Here is a 20,836-nt window from a genome sequence, read left to right on the forward strand (position 1 = left end):
AGTAGCTTAATTATCACTTGTGACCAAAAGAAAATTTTAAATGCCAAAATGAGAAATGAGTATAATTTAAGTGCCAATTTATATATATTTATAAAAATAAATCGGGCTTTCTTTTGTCATCGGGCCGAGAAAGAAAAAGCTAAATGGGCCTTAAAACCATCTCAAAGAAATTCCTTGTCTCCATGACCAAAAACAAACTGAATTTCTCTCCCTAAAACGCAGCGTTTTGAGGGCTTTATTAGCTAAAAAATAATTCAAATTTTTTCTTCGATTATCGCAGCACAAAATGCAGCCTCATAATCTCTCCTTCTCTAAAACCCTAAACCCTTCCTTCCTTCTCTTCCCTTCCCCTAAGCCTTGTCTCTTCGCTTCATTTCCCCGCCAGAACCGCCCATTTTCGTGCCAATATCCTCCCATTCTTTCCGTTCACCATCGAGACATCTGTGCATTTTCTAGCCGGAGCAAGAAGAAACCGGGACCCCAATGTTCGGGTTGACTCGAAGGAAATGCAGAGATAAGGCGCGTGGCGAGGCAAAACACGCGTCGGAAACAGAAGAAGCGAGCCAAATCACTATTCTACTGGTTGAAAAATCCGGGAAAAAGCATCCATGCCGATAGCTTCAACGAAGAAGAGTTGGAAGCAATCGGGCTCGGTTATGACCGGATGGTCCGGTTCATGGAAAAAGACGACCCAAATTTGAAACACCCTTCTGATTAATACAAGTATGGTGAATTTGGTCCCTATTCATGGCGTGGGGTTGTTGTTGGGTTTAGGAAACAAAGCTAGATCGTTGATTACACAATGTGCAGCTAGGATGAGACCAGATATCATTTATGTTAAGAAGCCTGTGTATCAGTGTAGATTCGAGGGTCAAGATGAGTTCTTTAATGCATTGATATCGTTTCTCGATCCGAAAACAGAACGGGATTTTTTGTTTGAGGTTAGAAAGAGGATGGGAGTGTGGAAATGTGTAGTTATTTTGAAGGATTGTGTAAGATTGTGAAGGTGAATCGAAAGGCGTTGGTGGATGATGTGGTGAGGGTTTGAAAAGTTGAGGGAAGAAGGGAAGTCTAGGTGTTTGGGGTTTTTATTAGGGAATCATCCTTTGCCTCTTTTGCATCCTTATACCAAGGAATGGAAGGCTAAGTTGGAGGAGATGGAACTCGGTTGTGATGCCCCAGATGACGATGAGGATGTTGGTAGACATCGAGAGTCCGGTGAGATGCAGTTCACAGATTGGGTTGAGGATGATTATAGTGGTCGTGATGATGATGATGATGACGATGGAGAGGAAGCAGAGGATCAAGATGATGTAGTTTTGGACATTGAAGATAATGAAAATGAAGAATTAGGGACCGAAGAAGAAGAACCGGACTAAGAAGAGGATGAAAATTATTGGCAGGAAGAGTTTCAAAAGGCATTAAGTAGCTCCGATAGGATGGAGAAGCTTGTGAAACGAAGTGTTGAGGTAGCTACGGAGTTCTACAACGAACAGTTAGTAATGCAAGCTGACAGCTCCTCCTCCTCCTCCAGGCCAAGGGGATAATTTGAACATTATTATAGATAATGTGAATTTTACTAATGATGAGTGTGGAAATAAATATGTATTCAATCTTTTATATTTATTTTTTATTATATATTTGTAAATGAAATTTTGGCTTAATTAGAAAAGATAAATGCCTTGACTTTAAGTATCTAAGTTCGAGATCCTCGAGTCTCACTATAGACAAGTTTTAATCTACGAAGTTTTATACCGATTCTTATTTCGGTTGTGTTGTGAATGTTTGATTCTACTTTATAATCCTTCAAAATTTGTGCTATAATAATATAATAATTATATTTATATTTTGAATGTACTTATAATATATATTTAAAAGATTATTTTGCTATATCCTATTTTCCAATGCGTAACAATTGTCAAGTTAAAATATTTTTAAAAATGAAGTACTAAATGATGAATGGAAAATCTCTTAATTTCTTTTTTCATATTGAGGTATCATCGATGTTTTTTAAAGTGAATCAGTGGTTGACCTGGCTAGATTATCGGTTTATCGGTCTGATCAATTCAATTGGTTCAATTAAAGAATTCAAAAAAAATAAAAAATCCTGGTTCAAAAGATTTGAGATTCAATCAATTTTTAGTCAGTTTAATTGATTTAACCACTAGTTGGTATTGATTTTCGATCTAACTAATTTAAAGTCATTTATTAAACCAATTTTTCGATCAATTCTCGATCCAATTGATTCGACCAACCTATCCAATCCGATTCAAATAACACTATCATATTTTTATATCTCAAATTCAAATATAGATATAAGTAGAAGTATTTTTGGAAAAAAAAAAGTGTAGAAGGTGAAGGCTGAGCTGGAAAATCTCGAAAATGAGTGTAGGTTGGATTTAGGACATTGTCGAAATTAGACGCCCAACCCAACCCTCTACTATTAGGGATTTTACTGCCACGTCATCTCTTAGTATAAATACTAAGCAAACCCTTCGCTTTCATCAATCCATTTATTATTACCAACTTCTCAAAAATATCTTTTCTCTCTTTCATCCAAAATACCCAAAAGTCAAGAGTAGATTAAACTAATGGCCGGAATCGGACCTTTGACTCAAGATTGGGAGCCCGTTGTTATTCGTAAAAAAGCCCCTACCGCCGCCGCCAAGAAGGATGAGAAAGTCGTTAACGCCGCCCGCCGTGCCGGTGCCGAGATCGAGTCCATAAAAAAATGTACTACCCTCTTTTTCTTTTGAAAAACACCACAGGTTTAGTCATATAATGACGATTTCTTCAATTAGGGTTTTTTTGTGTGTGAAATGAAAGGATAATGAAAAAATACTTATTTTTGTAAATGCGAATTCGCAGCAAATGCTGGGACGAATAGGGCGGCATCAAGTAGTACTTCTTTGAACACAAGGAAGCTCGATGAAGACACTGAGAATCTTGCTCGTAAGAAATGTTTTATTCATTTTTTATGTTTGATTAAAATTCCCAATTTATTCCTCAAAAGGAAAAAAACAGTATAGAATGGAAGTATTTGTAAGAAATTTATGTATAGAAGTAATACTATCATTTTCTGGGAATTTATATGTTGGGATTGATTTTGATGATATGCATGCTTCTGGTGCGAACTGATTGTTGATTTAAAGCTGGTTTTAGACTGTGTAATATTGTATGACTAGTAGTTTTTGCATTAATTTTTCGGCCTAAGGGATTTAACAATTGGTTTTGCAATATGAATTGAGGGGGTTGTATGAATTTATTTTTATTGCTTAGGTTTGTCTGTGTGTGTTTTGATTTCTTCTTTCTTTGTGGGGTTAGGAGGTTATACAAGTTCATATGCACCTATGTATACTGTTAGAACGAGTGGATGGCTTACACTTTTCAATTTTTTTTTCTTTTCTGTTTAAAAAAGGATGGCATTGGGCTGGTATAGTAACTAAAGAAATGGCTTTGCTTGTCCATACATATTCTCCCTTTCATCCCTGAGAATGGTCCTCTCTCTAATATGTCCGTTGTATCAAACAATGGCTGAGCATATTGGATTGTTTTTGTCATATGGAAGTTGAATCACCTATGCTCCATATCTCCCTTACTATGGTAGATCAATCACGCTTAGTATTGCTTTTGTAATTTGCCTTTATGGAAACCTTGGTTTACCTGATTACACATTTCAGTCATCTATTCTGTGACAAGTGTTGGATAGTTTTGGTCATATGCAAGTTGAATAACCTATGCTCTCCTTTACCATGGAAGATCAATTGTGGTTCTATGATTGTATCTATATATTGCTTTTGTAATTCGCCTTTACAGCAACCTTGGTTTACCTAATTACACAATTTGGTGATCTCTTCCATATCAAGCAAGATGCATTTATGTTTACATAATTGGCTATTATGATATACTCCCAAACCTGGTTATCGATCATTTGGTAAACTTATATCTTTGATGTATAATAATCCTACCTGCAGCTCTCACCGCTTATGATTTCACCAGTTTTCAACTTGTATAGTGCTTAGTTTTTGAGGATGATTCCATTGTAAATTTTCATTGATGTTTAAACTCATGAACAGATGACCGAGTGCCAACTGAGCTAAAGAAAGCCATCATGCAAGCTCGAATGGATAAGAAACTTACCCAGGCTCAACTTGCTCAGGTCTCCTCCTTGTATCCATTTGTATATATTTTCATGCGTATTCCCTAAGACTAAAGAGTATGATGAGTCTTGACTTATATATTTTCAGTTCTTTAACTATATCATTTTGTCATCCCACAGATGATCAATGAGAAGCCTCAGATTATACAGGAGTATGAATCCGGAAAAGCCATCCCTAACCAACAAATAATTGGTAAACTGGAGAGGGCTCTTGGTGCGAAGCTGCGAGGGAAGAAGTGAGTGAGTAAGAGTCTCGTAGAAAGAACAAACAGAACTTGAATATCGCCCAGAATCTTGAGTCCTAAAACTTGGTGATGTAAATGAATGTTTTATGCCGTTATGGGTCGCTTGTAAGAACACTGTTTTTGACTTTGTGTGATGACTTATGTCTGCGACTGCTTATGAAATGAAGTTTGTGTGTGTTCTTGACTGTAAGATGGGATTCTCTGTGCTGTTTGTGTTTGCTTTTGGTCAATTTCATATTATTTCTAAGACACTCTCCAACAATTAACAGATGAAGATTTCAGCAAACTTAAAACTCCAGCAAATGACATCAAATTTGTTTTTGACATTTTAACTTGTTGCAATTGGAATTTTATGCATGGAAATATATCGTAGGATGACTTCAAGACAAAATGAACTGTTCTTTATGTAAACTACACGGTGCTAACATAAGATGCGTTTTGCAGCCAATAATTTCAGAAAATGATATAGATACAATGGGAACGTGTACATCATTTGCTTTGTATCACTGAACAAAGGTTGTCCAAACCTTTTGGAAGTAGAAAGCATGCAGAAATAATTATATTAAACATGTAACACAACTTGATATAGATATAAACACATCAAAATAAACTCATTCGCAAGCCAACTTTGTACCAAAGCTTGTAAGGCAGATGGCAAATGCAAGATAGGGGGACAAGGGTGACCTGTAATCCATGGTGAATGTATCATCCCCAACTTTCCCAAACTGGAGGAGAACCTTTTCTTCATCTCCTTTCCCTCCTGGTTGACTTGGATCTACAGTTGCAGCCAGCTGAAAGTTTTTCACAGATGCAACTGTAACCCGACCGTGGAAATTCAAACACCAGCACTGTAAATGTTCATGCCATCTTGGAGCTTTGTTCTTCAAAATTGCAAGACCAGGTGCAGCTCCCTCAGCTATTTTTGCTTTGGAGTCATCTAAATGCTTGTCAGCCCTTTCTTCTGGCAAAGGGCATTTCACTGAGCAAACCATCCTCCTTGGACCTCTTGATTTCAACAGATTGAACTTGTAAGACACTTTTCCCACCTCAAAATTGCCAGCTGGAACTTGGGGGCTGATTCGCTTACTTGCAAATCTGCGACTTGTTCTGCTGCTTGAAGGCTTGGCACCACTGTGCGGGGGTTGACTATCATAAATCGTAAAGTTGGTGCCTAGGAAATCCGAACTGCAAAGATTTTAAATTTGCATGTGTCAGCTAAAAGCTATAAAAGGAACTCTGAAGTATTCTATTTTTACTATAACATGACAAAGGAAACAGTAATCGCATCATAAGATAAGACTGCTATTCCCACCGTATAAGCAGTCTTCTACATGCTCTCTCAAATTCGACTGTATCTTACCTATAAACCAAATACTACAGCTTCTCTCTTCAGATCATTTTCTAAATTGCTCTGGTGACAATAGCTGTATTCTTAAGAACCTTAAAAGATATACCCAAAATTCAAAGTGCAGATTCTGTCGACAGAGTTCCAGAAAGTGAAGGATCAAAACATAAAATACCTGACCAGAACATCATACGAGTCCCCTACCTTAACTTCCCGACATAGGCATTACTGCTTTGAGATAAGTCATCTGCATCAAGGGATACAATATACTCAATATGAGCACCATGTCGATATCTTCTTGCTGCCAATAGAAACTTCCCCTTGTCGGTGAAGGCTGCCAAAAATCAGGAAAAATATTCAGTAAGGCAGATTTCAACCACTAACGTAATCCAGTTGCATGATGACCACAAATAAGGAAATAGGTTGGCTTAAAACTATAGAACCCTTCTACATGGTCTCAAGAACTAATATCACAAGGAAAAGATGTGCCATAGTTTCTATGCATATCGCAACAAACTTAGATAGCTTTTCAACTGCCAACAATATTTTTGAGGAAAAACAATTGCTTGCAGACTTAAGGTTGGCGTATTCAGTTCGGCCAAAGCTATGGTAAGGCGTGAAGCTTTTAAAAAGAAAAGACACCAGATATCAAACTAAGTAATAAAACAATCACAATTAAGCAGATGGATGGTCTTTGTTCAAATTTCTGGAGATTTTCAAGTTTAAGAACAAGTCATGCTGACTTAGGCAAAGGTAAAAGGTCAGAAGACAGAAATGCACTACCTAGATAAAAGTCAAAAGTCAATTTAAAAGTTTAGGCAAAGTGGATTATGCCCCTTTCAACTTTTAGTCCACTTTTTTTTTCAACTTTATTATTCGCATAAGAATAATTCAGCAAACCAATTAACAACATGTTGCCATCTATTTTCTTTGTTAAAGAAAAAAGAAAAGATGACTTACATGGCGTAAGAGAAAGAAAAAGGTAGAATGTTGAGTTCTTTTTGCACCGCTTTATAATACAATGGTTTGGAAAATCACTTGGACCAGGCTGCATTAACAGAAGGGAAAAGAACCATCAATCACAAAAGATATAACAAATTAGTCGACTGACAGCGCTAAATTCTGAATACATTTTAGCGCCATTACCGGCACCCTCGAAGCAACTTGATTTCTAAAAACTACACCTCAAACTAACAGCAATAAGCGAGCAAACACACTTAAAGATCACAAGGAGATAAATTCTAAATGATTTGTTTTGTTTTCAAAATCCATCCGTGTAATTGAAACTAACAAGGCACATTCTCATGATTGGGAGTGAAAGTCCCAGAATTCTGAACTGCCCAGAAAACAATCCTTGCCCTCAAAAGGATAATTTTCTCATAACAGAAAAAAGAAGTTTTCCTTTCTATTAGAAGCAAATCATGTTAAAAGCTAAAAAATGACAATACATTGACTAAAATTTCACCGAATTTTAGTTCCCAATCACCAATGGGTGTTAGGAATGTCATTTGTATCAAATTTGTACCCCCCCCCCAAGTAACTTACATTTCCCTGAAATTTCCCAATACACAGAAGAAGCAAAAAAATGAATTCCTAAATTAAATTATATGAACAAAATGCATCAATATCCAAATGTAAGAAAATTTACCGCAAATATTAAAAACCAAACAAATGACCAAAAGAAAACAAATTTTCACCAACTCTGAACATTTAAAACAAAAAGTGTACTCTATCCTTTCGACATGGAGTATCCTTGCGATTCCATGAGTTTGTAATGCTTGGTTCTTATTAATGAGAGGTAGTGGATACAAAGTTTAAATATATAAATTTTAAAATTTAAACTTTGACATGTTATGAGATTATACATAAAATTCAATTAAAAGAGAACTAAAAAAAATTTGGAAAAAGAATAAAGGAAAATTTTAAATTACCTGTTTAAGACATGAAGGAAAAGTGATTTTGCCGCTTCCGGGGGAAGAAGCCCTAACGATCTCTCTCATAGCTTCTCTCCATTTCTTACAAACGCAGGCGCATGTGACGACGTTTTGCCTCTGAGGCCACTGATCTTCACTCGCCTCAACGCGCTCCATGATCTCACCTAGCAACTCCGGCAGCATCGTCGACCACGATTGCCCTTCCTCCTCCGCCTTCGCCGGAGGCGACGGCGGCGGCGACGACGACGAAGAAGAAATCTCCGGCTGGTTCACCGTTGGCGAGACCGTTGCTAGCGCTGCCGTTTTGGCCAATGATCTCGATCTCCGTGAAAGGCACGAGGACTTCCTGAACGACGACGAAAACGACATCGTTTCTTAGAACGGCTTTCTTTTGGCCTAATTTGCTTTTCAGGAGAGAGATTCAGAGAGAGACGGGAGATTTTGTTTGAAGAAATGGAAAGTAAAAAACCAAAAAAAAAAAATCGAGGGAAAATTGATAACGGCTGTACGAATTAACTCGGCTGTGAGGGGAATGTGAAGAAGGGCGAATAAAATCGGGAGAAAATAAGACGTGGCAGTATGTGGTTGGCGGTGACTGATTCGAGTTTGGTGTAGTTGCCTTGGGGTTACTTTTGACTCGCTCCCTTCTCTGCTCTGTGAAGCGCTCAACCGTAGGTTTTTCTTTTTTTCAGTTGAAAATTAATTTATGCTATAATTAAAAATAAAATAAAAAAATAAAGAAATAAAAGAGTAGTAAATAAACAGGAATTGCAGGAGATCAGATGGTGGGTTAAGGTAGTTGGGTGTCAACTTTCAATTCCAAAGCACTCATTTATTTCCAGGTTACCAGACTTCCCACTAAGAATAGGTTGTGAGATGAAATTTTAAAGACAAGTTGTTGTAGTGCTGGGCATGATTTATGACAACATACACATGCATGCTTGTTAGTTGTGATGTTCAAACCTTCAAAGTTTGTCTCAATTTTTAAAGAGCAGAGTTTGATAATATATATATTTAAATAAAAAATTTTAGGTTAATTTAAAATAAATAAGTTTGAGTTGAATCCGTTTTCTAAACTTATAATATATAGAATAATATATAATTTTATTAGTTTTATGATAAATACGTATCTGAGTGAAAATAATTATGTAATAATGTTAAATTTGATACATATATTTTAAAAAAATGTTTAATGTGGTATCTTAATTATGATACTTGTACTTTCATAACATGTCTAATGTATTTTCTTATAGTATATGATGTTACATCGTTAATGAATTGTTAAACTAACAAATGAAGTTCGACACGTAAATTTTTTTTTCAAACCATCAAATTTACATGAATAATATAATATTACGTGAAATTTAAATAAAACAAAAGTAAATATTAAACTTACATGAAAGTACAGGGAAATTGCTTATCTTCATGAATAATAAAATATATTATTTACAAATCAAATAAAAATATTATTTCTAATGGAAATTTTTTTGGAGAAGATGACCATTTACTTACATGGAGAATATGATATTTTTACTTATATAAGTTTAGTATTTACTTCTTTTTTTATTAACAATATGTTTAGTTATTTGATTTTAAATTTATTTATTTTATTTAGTTTTTCACATAATGGTATATTATTCATATAGAATTGATGATTTGAAAAAAAAATGTACGTATCAAATTTTAATTGGTTAGTTTAGCAATTTACTAACGGTGTTTACACCATTACCATAATAAAACACATATTGATAGTTCCAGAATCACATTTGACCTCTTCAAAGTATATGTACACTTTAGATTTTTTATGAAAGTATATGTACTATAATAAATAACATAGTAATAGTTTAAGTACACTATTAGACATTTTCAAAGTATAGGCATCATATTAGACATTTTATGAAAGTATAGGTACCAAATGTGGTATTATCTCAAAATTAATTAAAGCTTTGGTTACAATGATAAAAATAATTTCTTTTTATGCATGATGTTTCGGGTTCAAATCTTTATTTGATTAGAATTTTATTGACTTATTATAATAATAATAAAGTACAAAAATGCTCTCATAAAATTATACTTAATTTGTATATGTGACACTAATTTAGTGATTTCATAACTAAGTCGATACCCGATTGACCTGTGACACCAACATCAACTCAGTAAAAGATTTAATATAAGTATAAAAAAAATGTTAAGTTACTTATATTTAAAATTTTAATAAATTTAAAAAATCATATAAATTATTAAATATTAAATTCAAAATAGTACAAATATTTAAAAAAATTGAATGACGGACCTAAAATGTGCTTGGGTTAGTCATTTACAAAAGTGGATGAACTTGGGCAAAATTTGACTCTCATATTTCAAGGCGGCCCAAATTTGGACAAGTTTAATGTGTATTAATATCATACATAAATATGACTCGTACTTAACCCGGCATGACCCACAAATTATTGGAAAATTTGAATTAAGAAAATGGTTTTTAAAACAACAGAAGTTTAAAAAATTTTCTAAACTGAGCTGGTTTGAAATATTTATAACAATAAACTTTTACCAAAATATACATGTGCTTTGTGCAATACGGATTTGAATCATTCTCGGCTTTCAACTAAATGATCTTCTCCACTATCCTCGTTTATCGAATTGCGCCGAGTGTGGACTTAAGCAGCACCAAACAAACATAGAACAAGAAATTGAATTATTACTTTCAATGGGGAAGTAATTTCTCTCTATAAACTGAAAAAGTTTGTTATTCTGAAAAATAGAATTTATGCTTAGGAATAAATTTACCCAGTTTTTCAGCAAAATAACAATGTATCAACCAAACATCTTTTCCTCTGCCAAATGTAACAGCTCGATTTTAGCTAAATCAGAATAGTGGTTTCGGAACCACAAATCCGAGGTCGTAAAATTATTTTTAATATTATTTTATGTGTTCACAACATCAAGAATGTGTGAAAATTCCGTGTTTTAATTTTATCGATTGGATGGTTAATTTGAGAAAATGATTAAATCGCGTAAAATGCAAAAGTTGCATTCTATTTGATAAAGGTGTCTAATTGCTATGATTCATTAAATGAAAGGTCCTTATTATGATATTAGGCCATTTGTAGTGGAATTTGACATAAATGAATTTTCACTAAGTGAATTTTAATGTATTAAGTAAATGATAAAATGGTAAATTACAAATTAATGAATATTAAACAAAACCAAAGTGATTTTATGTTCATCTTTTACATTTCTTCACCAAAAATTGAAAGGAAGCTAGGGCTTGGAACCTTTAACATTTCGGCACACTCTTGGCTTGATTAAGGTACGGTTTTAGCTCGATTTTTGATGATTTCTATGTTTTCGTGATCGTTGTATCAAGTACTAGCTAGCTCGTACCTTTAATTTCGAAACTGTTTAAGATTTTGAGAGATGCCATTGTTGAATCTATGTGTTCTTTGATGTTTTTTAATTAAATATGAATATTTGCTAATAGTTTTACAAGTTTTTATGAAAATGAATATTAGGGATTTCTTTGTGAAAAGCTAAAAATGTGTGGTTAAATGTGTGAAATGTTGATAAATATCGGTTGCTATGGGCTTAAGGGTAATTCGGCCAAGATGGAATATTAAGATTTTGTGTAATTTGTGTTTTTATGAAATAAGGACTAAATTGTAAACATGTGGAACTTTAAGGGCTTAAAGTGTAAAAATGCCCAAATATGTATTTGTGGACTGAATTGAATGATTTGATGAATAAATAAGTTAAATTTGAATTCATATAGATCAAGAAAGAAAGAAATCGGATTTAGATCGAGGGAAATCGAAAGTTGTTGAGTAGTCGATCTGATCCGTTCATAGTATATACGAGGTAAGTTCATATACAAATAAATACCTTTACATTGATTTATAAATGTTTATTTGTTGTTGAATTGCTTAGATGTTGAACAAGCAAATACGAGCAAGAATCGATGAAGTTACGATATCCGAAAGTCCTGTACGAACCTTAGGAAAAGTATAGGATACGAAGGTCATGACATTAAGATTACCGAGATGTGATTACATGTAAGACCATGTCTGGAACATTGGCATTGTATTGTGATTACGTGTAAGACCATGTCTGGGACATTGGCATCGTTATATGATTTCGTATAAGAGCCTATCTGGGACAGTGGCATCGATATGTGATAACATGTAAGACCATATCTGGGATATGGCATTGTACGAGCTTTATCTGATTTCCAAGTATCCTTAACGATTTCGAATGGTTCAACGGGCAAAGTCAAGCCAAGAAAGAATGTGTGAATGAGTTAAGTGACTCAGGTATGTACGAGATTTATACAAGTATTAAAAACGGAAGTATTTGATGAATTCACTTGTGATATTGAATATGTAAACATTGAGAAAGGTTTGTGTATCTATATGTGCTTACTCATATTTTGCCTATTATTGGAAATGATGTTGATTCTTGTGGTAATTTATTTGTGTATGGCTTACTAAGCTTTTAAAGCTTACTTTGTGTGTTCTTTCTCTGTTTTATAGTTTATCGAAGCTAGCTTAAACATCGAGGATCATCAAGAACATCGTCACACTATCGATCATCGTGTTGGTACTTTTGAAGCTTTATATATATGGTATATGGCATGTATAGGCTAGTGTTAAGATGATAAGTTTTGAGTTATGATTTTAGCCATGAGATTTGGCTTGCAAATGATGTAAATATTGATGTGAATTTGGCCATTTAAGTTGGCTTGAATTATGTGATGTATAAGTTGTCTTATGTTTTGAGCATGTTTGGTATGGTTTTATGATTGCTCTACTAGCTAGATGTTAATTGGTATATTATTGCTAGGAAGTTGGTATTTTATGGCTTGATTTTGAAATGATGAAATGGTATGTTTTGAGGCATGAAATAGATGATAAGATGATGAGAAAATGCATTTAGAAGTTATGTAAGTTTGATGATTTTGGCATATTGATTTGGTATGTTTTGGCTATGGAATTGAGTAGTTAAGAGAATAGTCTCTAAATGGCATAAAATGTGTATGAAATAGCGTGTTTTGGTTGCTTATATATGTATGAAAATGGTAAAATTTGATGTGGTTTAGGTGTGATCTAGGAGGGTGAGAAATGTGGCTTCAACCAAGCCTATTTTCACTCCACACGGCGGAGCACACAGGCGTGTGGCTCGACCGTGTGTGTCACATGGCCTTGGTACACGGTCGTGTGTCCCCTAGGGTAGCCCTTCGATTTAATTCAATATACCTTACAGGTTTGCCATGACCTAGACACACGGACGTGTCTACTAGCCGTGTGTGACACACGGGCTAACACATGGGCGTATGGCCGGCCGTGTGACCCAAGTTAGTAAACCCTCCAAATTTCCTACAGCCATGGCATATGGGCGTGTCTCCAGCCGTGTGGTGCAAGTCAGTATGTATGCCCTATTTTCATACGGCCTAAGACACGGGAGTGTCAGGTGGCCATGTGAAGTACACGGCCTGTTCATACGTGCGTGTGACCCCTATATGTTTGAAAATTTTCTAAGTTTCCCAAAGTTTTCAAATGTTATCGGTTTAGTCAAAAACCTCGTACAAGCATGTTTTAACGTCTCGTAGAGCCTTCTAAGGGACATTATGATTATGTTAGATTGATATTTATGTGAAATTGAATCATGTATGAGAAATGTTGTGCTTTGATCTGTAATGCGTCGTAACCCTATTCCGGTGAAGGATACAATTAGGGGTGTTACACCAAAGCTATCTATTTATAGAGAGAGATAAAACAATACTGGATGAATAAAGCTTAAACAAATAATATTATTTAAATAGAAAATGCTCTCCTAGTTTAACTGAGAGATGGGTTGGGCCTCTCATGTATTGGGTCCAATTTATTCGTATTTTCTATACAATCCAACCCAAGATTTGTTTCTCGTTTCCCAAAATAGATATACTTTATTTGATTATTTAAATTAATTAAATTAACTAAATTAATTTCTGAATTAAATAATTTTCTCAACCCAATTCTAATTCTGTAAAAGTCATGACAACTTTACTGTAAAAGAATCTATGAGGAAAATTTCCATATTCAATGAAGTTATAATGACTAATTAATTTGATTTTATTTTCAAAATTAAATTATTTAATTAATTATAATTAAATAAATAATTTGAAAACCTTAAATTAATTCTTAAGTCATTTTCTATACTTAGTGAAAAGAAAAACGCATTCATTTGTGAATGTGTCTCATTTCTCCAATTTCTTTATTTACATTCATTTATGTTCATTTGGTTCTATATGAATTCATTTTTTGGTTTCAACAAGCTAGTGGAGAAACTGATTAAACATATATAATTAGGACTCAAATAATTTATAATTAAGTTCCATATTTTCGCTTATTAAGGATAAACTTATTTAGTCAAGAAGTCATTTCACTATAGTATTGTGACTAAGCTCTCCCTTTATTACATACTATTACGAAATCTACTTAATAATTGCTAGTCCAATGACCTTGTAATAAGTGTGTTACCATCATAGGATATTTTAATCTCTAATCAGTTCTCCTAATATGATCCTATTTTTTCTCATGGTAACCATTACATTTTTAATGAAAAGTCAATTACTATCGAATAGTAATCAAGTCATTTATCACAAAAACAAACGACCTATGGCCATGTTTACTTTTCATCTATCGTGTAGTGTCGATGAGAGGATATCATTTACCCATTATTTGGGATATGAATTACAATATTGTGAATAATGTTATATTTCGTTTTCTTATCTATTTGAACTCAGGCTTTTACTTACATCAAAGTATACGAGTCACACATACAAAACCCATCATTTACTTAGGATTAAATTATAACACATTATGAATGGCACAAGCACATCAAATTGGTACATGGGCTATCTATCAAGCACTCATTACCACAAATCTATAAAAATTACAAGAAAAGAACTTGGATTTCATGCTTAAGCAACAGTCGAATGCTTGAAGGGTTTGATAGCTATTCTCTTTTTTTTTCTTCATTGGATGAGACAAACATGAAACGGAGAAGATGACACTATTCTCTCCACTAATTTAACTTATACTATGATTAGGACTTAATTAATCTTGTTTAATTCAACTTAATTAAGCTTAAGCCAAGCATAATTATAATGCTAATCAACACAAGTGAATTCTCACATCATCATCCACCAAATTATACTTAAGAATGGTGTAATTGTCATTTTGGATCTTTGGTTAATTTCTATTTAGGTCTTCGAGCCTTTTGTTAACTAAATTCTATAACGATTGGATAAAATTTCTCGACCATTCTTCAATATGTTTCTATATTAATTTTGTAAACATTCCTATTTTATATTTACGAACTCAGTTTATGAAAATGGGGTTATGAAATTGCATATTCCAATACCACTATAAATCAGGTCATTACACCTAGCTACTAGAATCTTGGTAAACAGCTTCACAAGGTTGTCCTCTGAAGCAACTTTGACTACATCCATTATTCAATCTACTATTGTCTCCCTTATTATATGATACTTTCTATTAATGTGTTTATCCTCTTATGGTTTAAAGTTTTCTTGGTATTAGATATTGATACAATGTTATCACAATATAATGTAATAGTTTTTTTCATACTAAGAATGACTTCAAGATCCGAAAGGAACGTTCGAAGCCATGTTGCTTTTCTTGTTGCCTCAGAAGTAGCCACATATTCGACTTCCATAATGGATTCAACTATACAACTTTTCTTGACACTTCTCTATACTATGAATCTAACGCCCAAGATAAAGACACAACCTGATGTTGATTTTCTTGAATCTAGACACATTTAGAAGTTAGAATCGGTATAACCGTTAGGAGTAAGATATCCTCCAGAATATAGAAACATATATTTCTAATTCTCTGTAAATACTTAAGTATACGCTTAATTTCTTGCCAGTATCTTGGACTAGGATTCGTTTGATATCGATCACCAACCTTATTGTGAAACAAATACTTATATGTGTGCATAACATAACATAACATACATGAGACTTTTTATTATTGAAGCATAAGGAACTAATCTTACCACGTAATACTGCTTATTATTAGTTAAATGTTAGATAGTCAGTGAGTCAATATTTGCTTACATTTTGTTTTAAATGCAAAAACATCAAGGAAAATATACAAAATTCAGAGCTCGTTAACTTGGAAAACATTGTAATTCATGCTAGTCATAAATAGAAGCCATAGTGTGGACTTATAGAGAAATTTTTTATAATGATTTTTTGTAGAATTATAAAGATATGTTAAGTCGTGAGAACCTGAATGTGCTTTACCTGCTTGAAACTAAAGCAAATTCAGGTACTTGTATATTTTAGAGAGAAAATTATATGAATTTAATTGAAATGGAGGTTATGGCGTCGACTGAACAAGCTATGCAATGTCTAGTGAAGAAAGGTTCAAAAGATTGTGTAACATCTTTTATTTAAGTGTAACCAACTAATGAAGCTAAAAGGAGATTATGGGGTAGCCTCGTAGAATTTACTTCACGTATATCATTTCCATGGATGGTGTTAGGAGGTTTTCTTAGTGACCCTTGATAAATATTGTGGTGGTAGTGGAGATTGTTTGGATCACATGATTCAATTTTGGAAGAGGTGGAATTAATGTAATTTGCTAGATGCAGGTTGTATGTGTTCACGATTCATATGGGTAGGGAGGATTAGAACGACTTGATTGAGTACTTATTAGTACTCTAGCTTTGAGTGATTTTCGTAAACTAAATGTACACAACATTCGCGTCTCTATTTTAATCATCATCCTATACTTTTTAACACTACTATTAGTTGTATGCCACCTAAAGATAAACATCTTTTCAAATTTGAAACAACCTAGTTGATTCCCAATGATTTCTTTGAAATATTTGAGAAGGGTTGGATGATAATGTTAGTTCCATTTCACATTAGTTGTGAAAGTATGGAAGGACGTAATTTTCAAGAATCAGGAAAAAGTGAGTTGTAATTTGTCGACTTAGTGGAATTCAAAGATTGTCATTATATATGTATTTTTGATACATGTAAGGATGAGAAAATCAAGCTTGGAAAATCAATTGACTTGCGACAAATTTTTGAATAGGATACAAACATTTCTAAGTTGAGATGCCTGCACAATGTTTGAATATCTATCTCTTAACTTGAAAATGCATTTCGAATAACTCAATTTTGAGTATGAGAGCTCAATTTATGACCATTTTGGTGAAATTGCACAAGCAAAATTTCCAGACAAAATTATGACGAGAAATTACAAGTTTCAGGATTTAATTCAAGTTCAAACCATATTGGATTCGGTTTTTAAGTTTAATTTTGATTATATATGAGCACAAATTATATTGATTATTTTTTATATTTTTTATTGATTTATTCCAAAATTTAGGATATTTTTAAATATTTTAAGTTGTTTTTGAGTTTTATATTTATTAGTTAACAATAAAGTTTAGTTCCAGTAAAACTACATCTTGTTTAGATTAATTAGAGTTTCATTCTACTTAAGAGGTTTTTTATGTAATTAGATAGTCTATATAAATTTTTCTTTGTTATTCATTAAAGACATATTCATCAATAAATTTTCAACTCTTTGAGTATTCTCTTTTTGTGAGATTTCTCTTTTGTTGGTTTTAGAAGTAAGCCTTCTTCTTAGTTTTTTTTCTTGAAGTCATGGGAAGCACTCTTCATCCTCTAATTTACTAGGGTTCGGCCTTAGGGGGTTGGTTAGAGCCATTGGTTGAGCTTGTCAGGAAATGTCCCTTAAAGGGTTCAATCAAACATTTACTATTATATCCATATCCAACAGCTTAATTCTATTCATCTTTCACCTTTTAATTTTTATTTATTATTTCGAATCTTTATTCTTTTTTCTAAATTTTGTTCTTTTAGTTGTGTTATTGTTATCGATTTCATCTAACTCTTCTTGGCTTCCTTGTTATGTTTCAGGTTGCTTATTCACCAAGTTAGGGTTTTCCCTTTTCAATTAAGGGTGCATTTGTTTACCAGGAAAATATTTTACAGAAAATATTTTCCTGGTTTTCTAGTGTTTGGTTGCCTGAAAACATTTTCCATTTGGAAAATGATTTCCAAGACACAGGTAAAATGTCTTACGTTTTAGGGAAATTGTCTTACCAATTTCATTTCTGTAAGACATTTTCCAGTCCCTCCATCTAGGTAAAAGTCTCTCCTTCTTCCTTTATTCATTTCTTTTACTTCTTCTGCTCTTCATTTTCTAGTCCGTCGCATCTCAGGCTGCTGTTTCATTTCCTCTGTTTCTCTCTTTCACAGGATTATACCATTCTTCTTTACTGGGTCTTGGATTAAGTTATGAACCAAAGCTCTTTTTTTTCTTCTTCTTCCTTACTTCTCCACAGATTTTATGCCTGAAATTTTATGCTTTCCTCTGCTTCTTTAGCTAGGGAAGAAACCTGAATGATTTAAGGATTCCCAAACTTAAATTTTTAGAAAAGAGAAATACCGAAAACAATCTTGAAATTGAAACCGATCGGTTTCAAAAATTTCTAATCTTTGTTCTTTTTGTTGTTGATAAAAAAATGATAAAATTAAAATTATAGGGGTTTGGTTTGGTACATGGGAGCCATTGGAAAATGTTGCTTTGAAAATAAAATTCTAGTGTATTTGGAAAATGTTGCTTTGAAAATTTATGGTTTGGGAATTTTAATCTTTTAGCATTGCTGTTAATGACTACTATGAAAAGTTAAAATGTCAATTTTAAGAACATGATGTTAGAAGATTGAATTGCAAATGAGGTTTTTTTGCATTTTTCTTTGAAATTCATTCTTTTTAACATATAAGATCTCTTTGTCTCTCTTCATTTATTTCACTTTTTGCCCTTTATCCCATAACTACAAAATGCATGATTGTTAATGATTTTCTAATAGGCTCATGATGGGAAATTGTTGATAAATGGTATTGAACAAGATGAAGATTTTGTTCTAAAGCCTTTGGGTTACGAAATGGAACCATTGGTTAGTTTCTCACTTATGATTGTATATTGCACAAATTATTCATATCCATATGTTTCTCTTGTTCTTTGTCATGGTTTTCTTACACAGTCCTCGAGTTGATGCCATTGGTTAAACTGTGTTTTATAGTCTCTTGTGTGTGGCTGGCTTCTGCAGGTTGTGCTAGAAGGTTAAGTTTTCATGTTGGGAGATAATCGTAACAAAAGTTTCGATTCCCATTATTGGTAATCCTAACATTTCTTACCACTAATAACCAATTAGTTTCAGCAATGCGTTGGGAAGGATTATAATGTCATGTTTTGAATTATCTTCTTCCACAAGGGCCCACTTCCCATCGATAACATTATCGGGAGATCATTATTCCGCTATTGGCCTCCATCCAAAGTTTCAGATACCATACATTATACACATGTTGGGAAAGATGCTGTAGCAGTTTCTTGACATCTGAGATAACTTAAAAAAGACTCGATACTTACTTGGCTCATATCGAGCATCTTTGAATACCCATCAAACACGGAATAGGCCAGATTCGGCAAAATCAAGAAAAGAAAAAAATCTGGGTTCATCTCTATTTCTTGAAAAAAGCTATTTTTTTTGCTTATTTCATGCTAGAAAGTGGGGGCTGCCCTTACGAAAATGGTTGAATTGAAGAGATCTTTCAAGGTTGGTTGATAAGACAGATACAAGGATTGTGTAAACATGTAGCAGGTGGATTACATCAGATTTCATGGCTGGAAAAAAAGAGGAACTTTGAGGGCTAACATTTTGAATCAAGCAAATGAGGTGTTGACAGTGGAAAGAGGAGGTTGTTAAATTGTATTACAACCATGCTTTGAGATCTTTTGGATCTGAATTATCTTTTTCTAATATTCATATGTATTGGTGTTGGTACTTGGTTGTTTCATGCTTCTGCTTGTTCCATTGTTTGAAACTTTCATTTTCATAATGCAATTCATTCAAGTGTGTATATAATTCTGGTTCTTCTTCTGTTTTTCTTTTTTCTTTGCATTTTCAGTTTTCACATCTTTACGAAGAAGTGATGTCGATGGAGGTAGAAGGATTTGATGATGACTTCCTATGTTCTGTGTTTGATTATTTAGTGAGTCGTGAATCTTAGGCAAAAGCTTTTTTAGTTAAAAGTAAGAAGCATAGATAAATTTATTAATATATATATAATAAACTCAATTAAACAATGAAAAGATTAAATTTCTTAAAATAGCTTTTCTGGAAAATATTTTCAGGAAATCTGCCAAACAGCAGAAAATATTTTACACAGTTTCATCCAAACACCAGAAAAGTAAATCATTTCCAGAAAAGTAAATCATTTTCCAGAAATCATTTTCCGGAAAACATTTTACTGGCAAACAAACGGAGCCTAAGTTTTTCCCTTGTCCAAACAACTTGAATAAGACCTTGGTCCACTGTTTGCTCCCTTATCACCTTTTCCTTTTTACAGCAACTTGAAATCAAGTTGAACAATGAGTATTAAAAAGTTCTAGCCCTAGAAGAATTATTGTGAACCAAACAATCTTGTATAAAATGGATTTCTCAAGGGAAGCGTAACATAAAATTATTCCATTTTGCAATGTTTATCCAAAGAAATAGAAATAGTAACAAGATTATTTATTGATGATCAATAGGAAACTAAGAAAAAGAAACTCCAAGCTCATGTTGATGATTATTTTAAACAAATTTTTTTTGAAGAAGACGGTTAACAACCTATGAGGTAGCTAAGAACGATTTTGGTCAATGTTGACCAAAACTAAGCGAGAGGGATTACTAGTAGATGTCATTTTGGAGGAAATCTACATAACATTTTTTTATGAAGGGTTTGAAGGCGTAACGGCCCAATGGCATACATACGATCTTTTTATCAAAACGTTGGGAGGTAATAGAAAACACACTACTTCCTTTTATTTGGGGAGCATTTGGATGATAATAGATTTGATGAAGGCCTTATCGAAAGTGCTATTACTTCTTATTCTAAAGGCTACTAACGTGTATAGGTACTCTTTATCTATACTGACCAATATGTTTAAACAACAAATAAAGTCTTATCTAAGTATTTAGTTCATCGATTGAGACTCTTACTCGCTATTGAAGAAGAGGTAAAGTCTGAAGCCTTAAATTTTGATATTGAAGTGACCAAGGA

At 33.3% G+C, this 20,836-nt stretch overlaps 2 protein-coding genes and 1 pseudogene across 2 annotated transcripts; 2 read left to right on the forward strand and 1 right to left on the reverse strand.

Moving 5' to 3' along the window:
- The first annotated feature begins 496 nt into the window (after positions 1-496).
- On the forward strand, positions 497-1,710 carry LOC107948006 (nonsense-mediated mRNA decay protein 2-like; annotated as a pseudogene).
- Positions 1,711-2,333: 623 nt separating this feature from the next.
- On the forward strand, positions 2,334-4,594 carry LOC107948800 (multiprotein-bridging factor 1b). Its single transcript, XM_016883450.2, has 4 exons — positions 2,334-2,733; positions 2,869-2,952; positions 4,077-4,159; positions 4,280-4,594. The coding sequence occupies exons 1-4, from the start codon at positions 2,592-2,594 to the stop codon at positions 4,397-4,399; spliced, it is 429 nt and encodes a 142-aa protein (XP_016738939.1). The 5' UTR covers positions 2,334-2,591; the 3' UTR covers positions 4,400-4,594.
- Positions 4,595-4,826: 232 nt separating this feature from the next.
- On the reverse strand, positions 4,827-8,483 carry LOC107948799 (tubby-like F-box protein 7). Its single transcript, XM_016883449.2, has 4 exons — positions 7,681-8,483; positions 6,710-6,797; positions 5,954-6,083; positions 4,827-5,589 (listed from the first exon to the last, which is right to left on the reverse strand). Exons 1-4 carry the CDS (start codon positions 8,050-8,052, stop codon positions 5,016-5,018), a joined length of 1,164 nt encoding a protein of 387 aa, XP_016738938.1. The 5' UTR covers positions 8,053-8,483; the 3' UTR covers positions 4,827-5,015.
- Positions 8,484-20,836: the final 12,353 nt, after the last annotated feature.

The sequence above is a fragment of the Gossypium hirsutum genome, chromosome A04 (genome assembly GCF_007990345.1).
Source record: "Gossypium hirsutum isolate 1008001.06 chromosome A04, Gossypium_hirsutum_v2.1, whole genome shotgun sequence".
Lineage (NCBI taxonomy): Eukaryota > Viridiplantae > Streptophyta > Magnoliopsida > Malvales > Malvaceae > Gossypium > Gossypium hirsutum.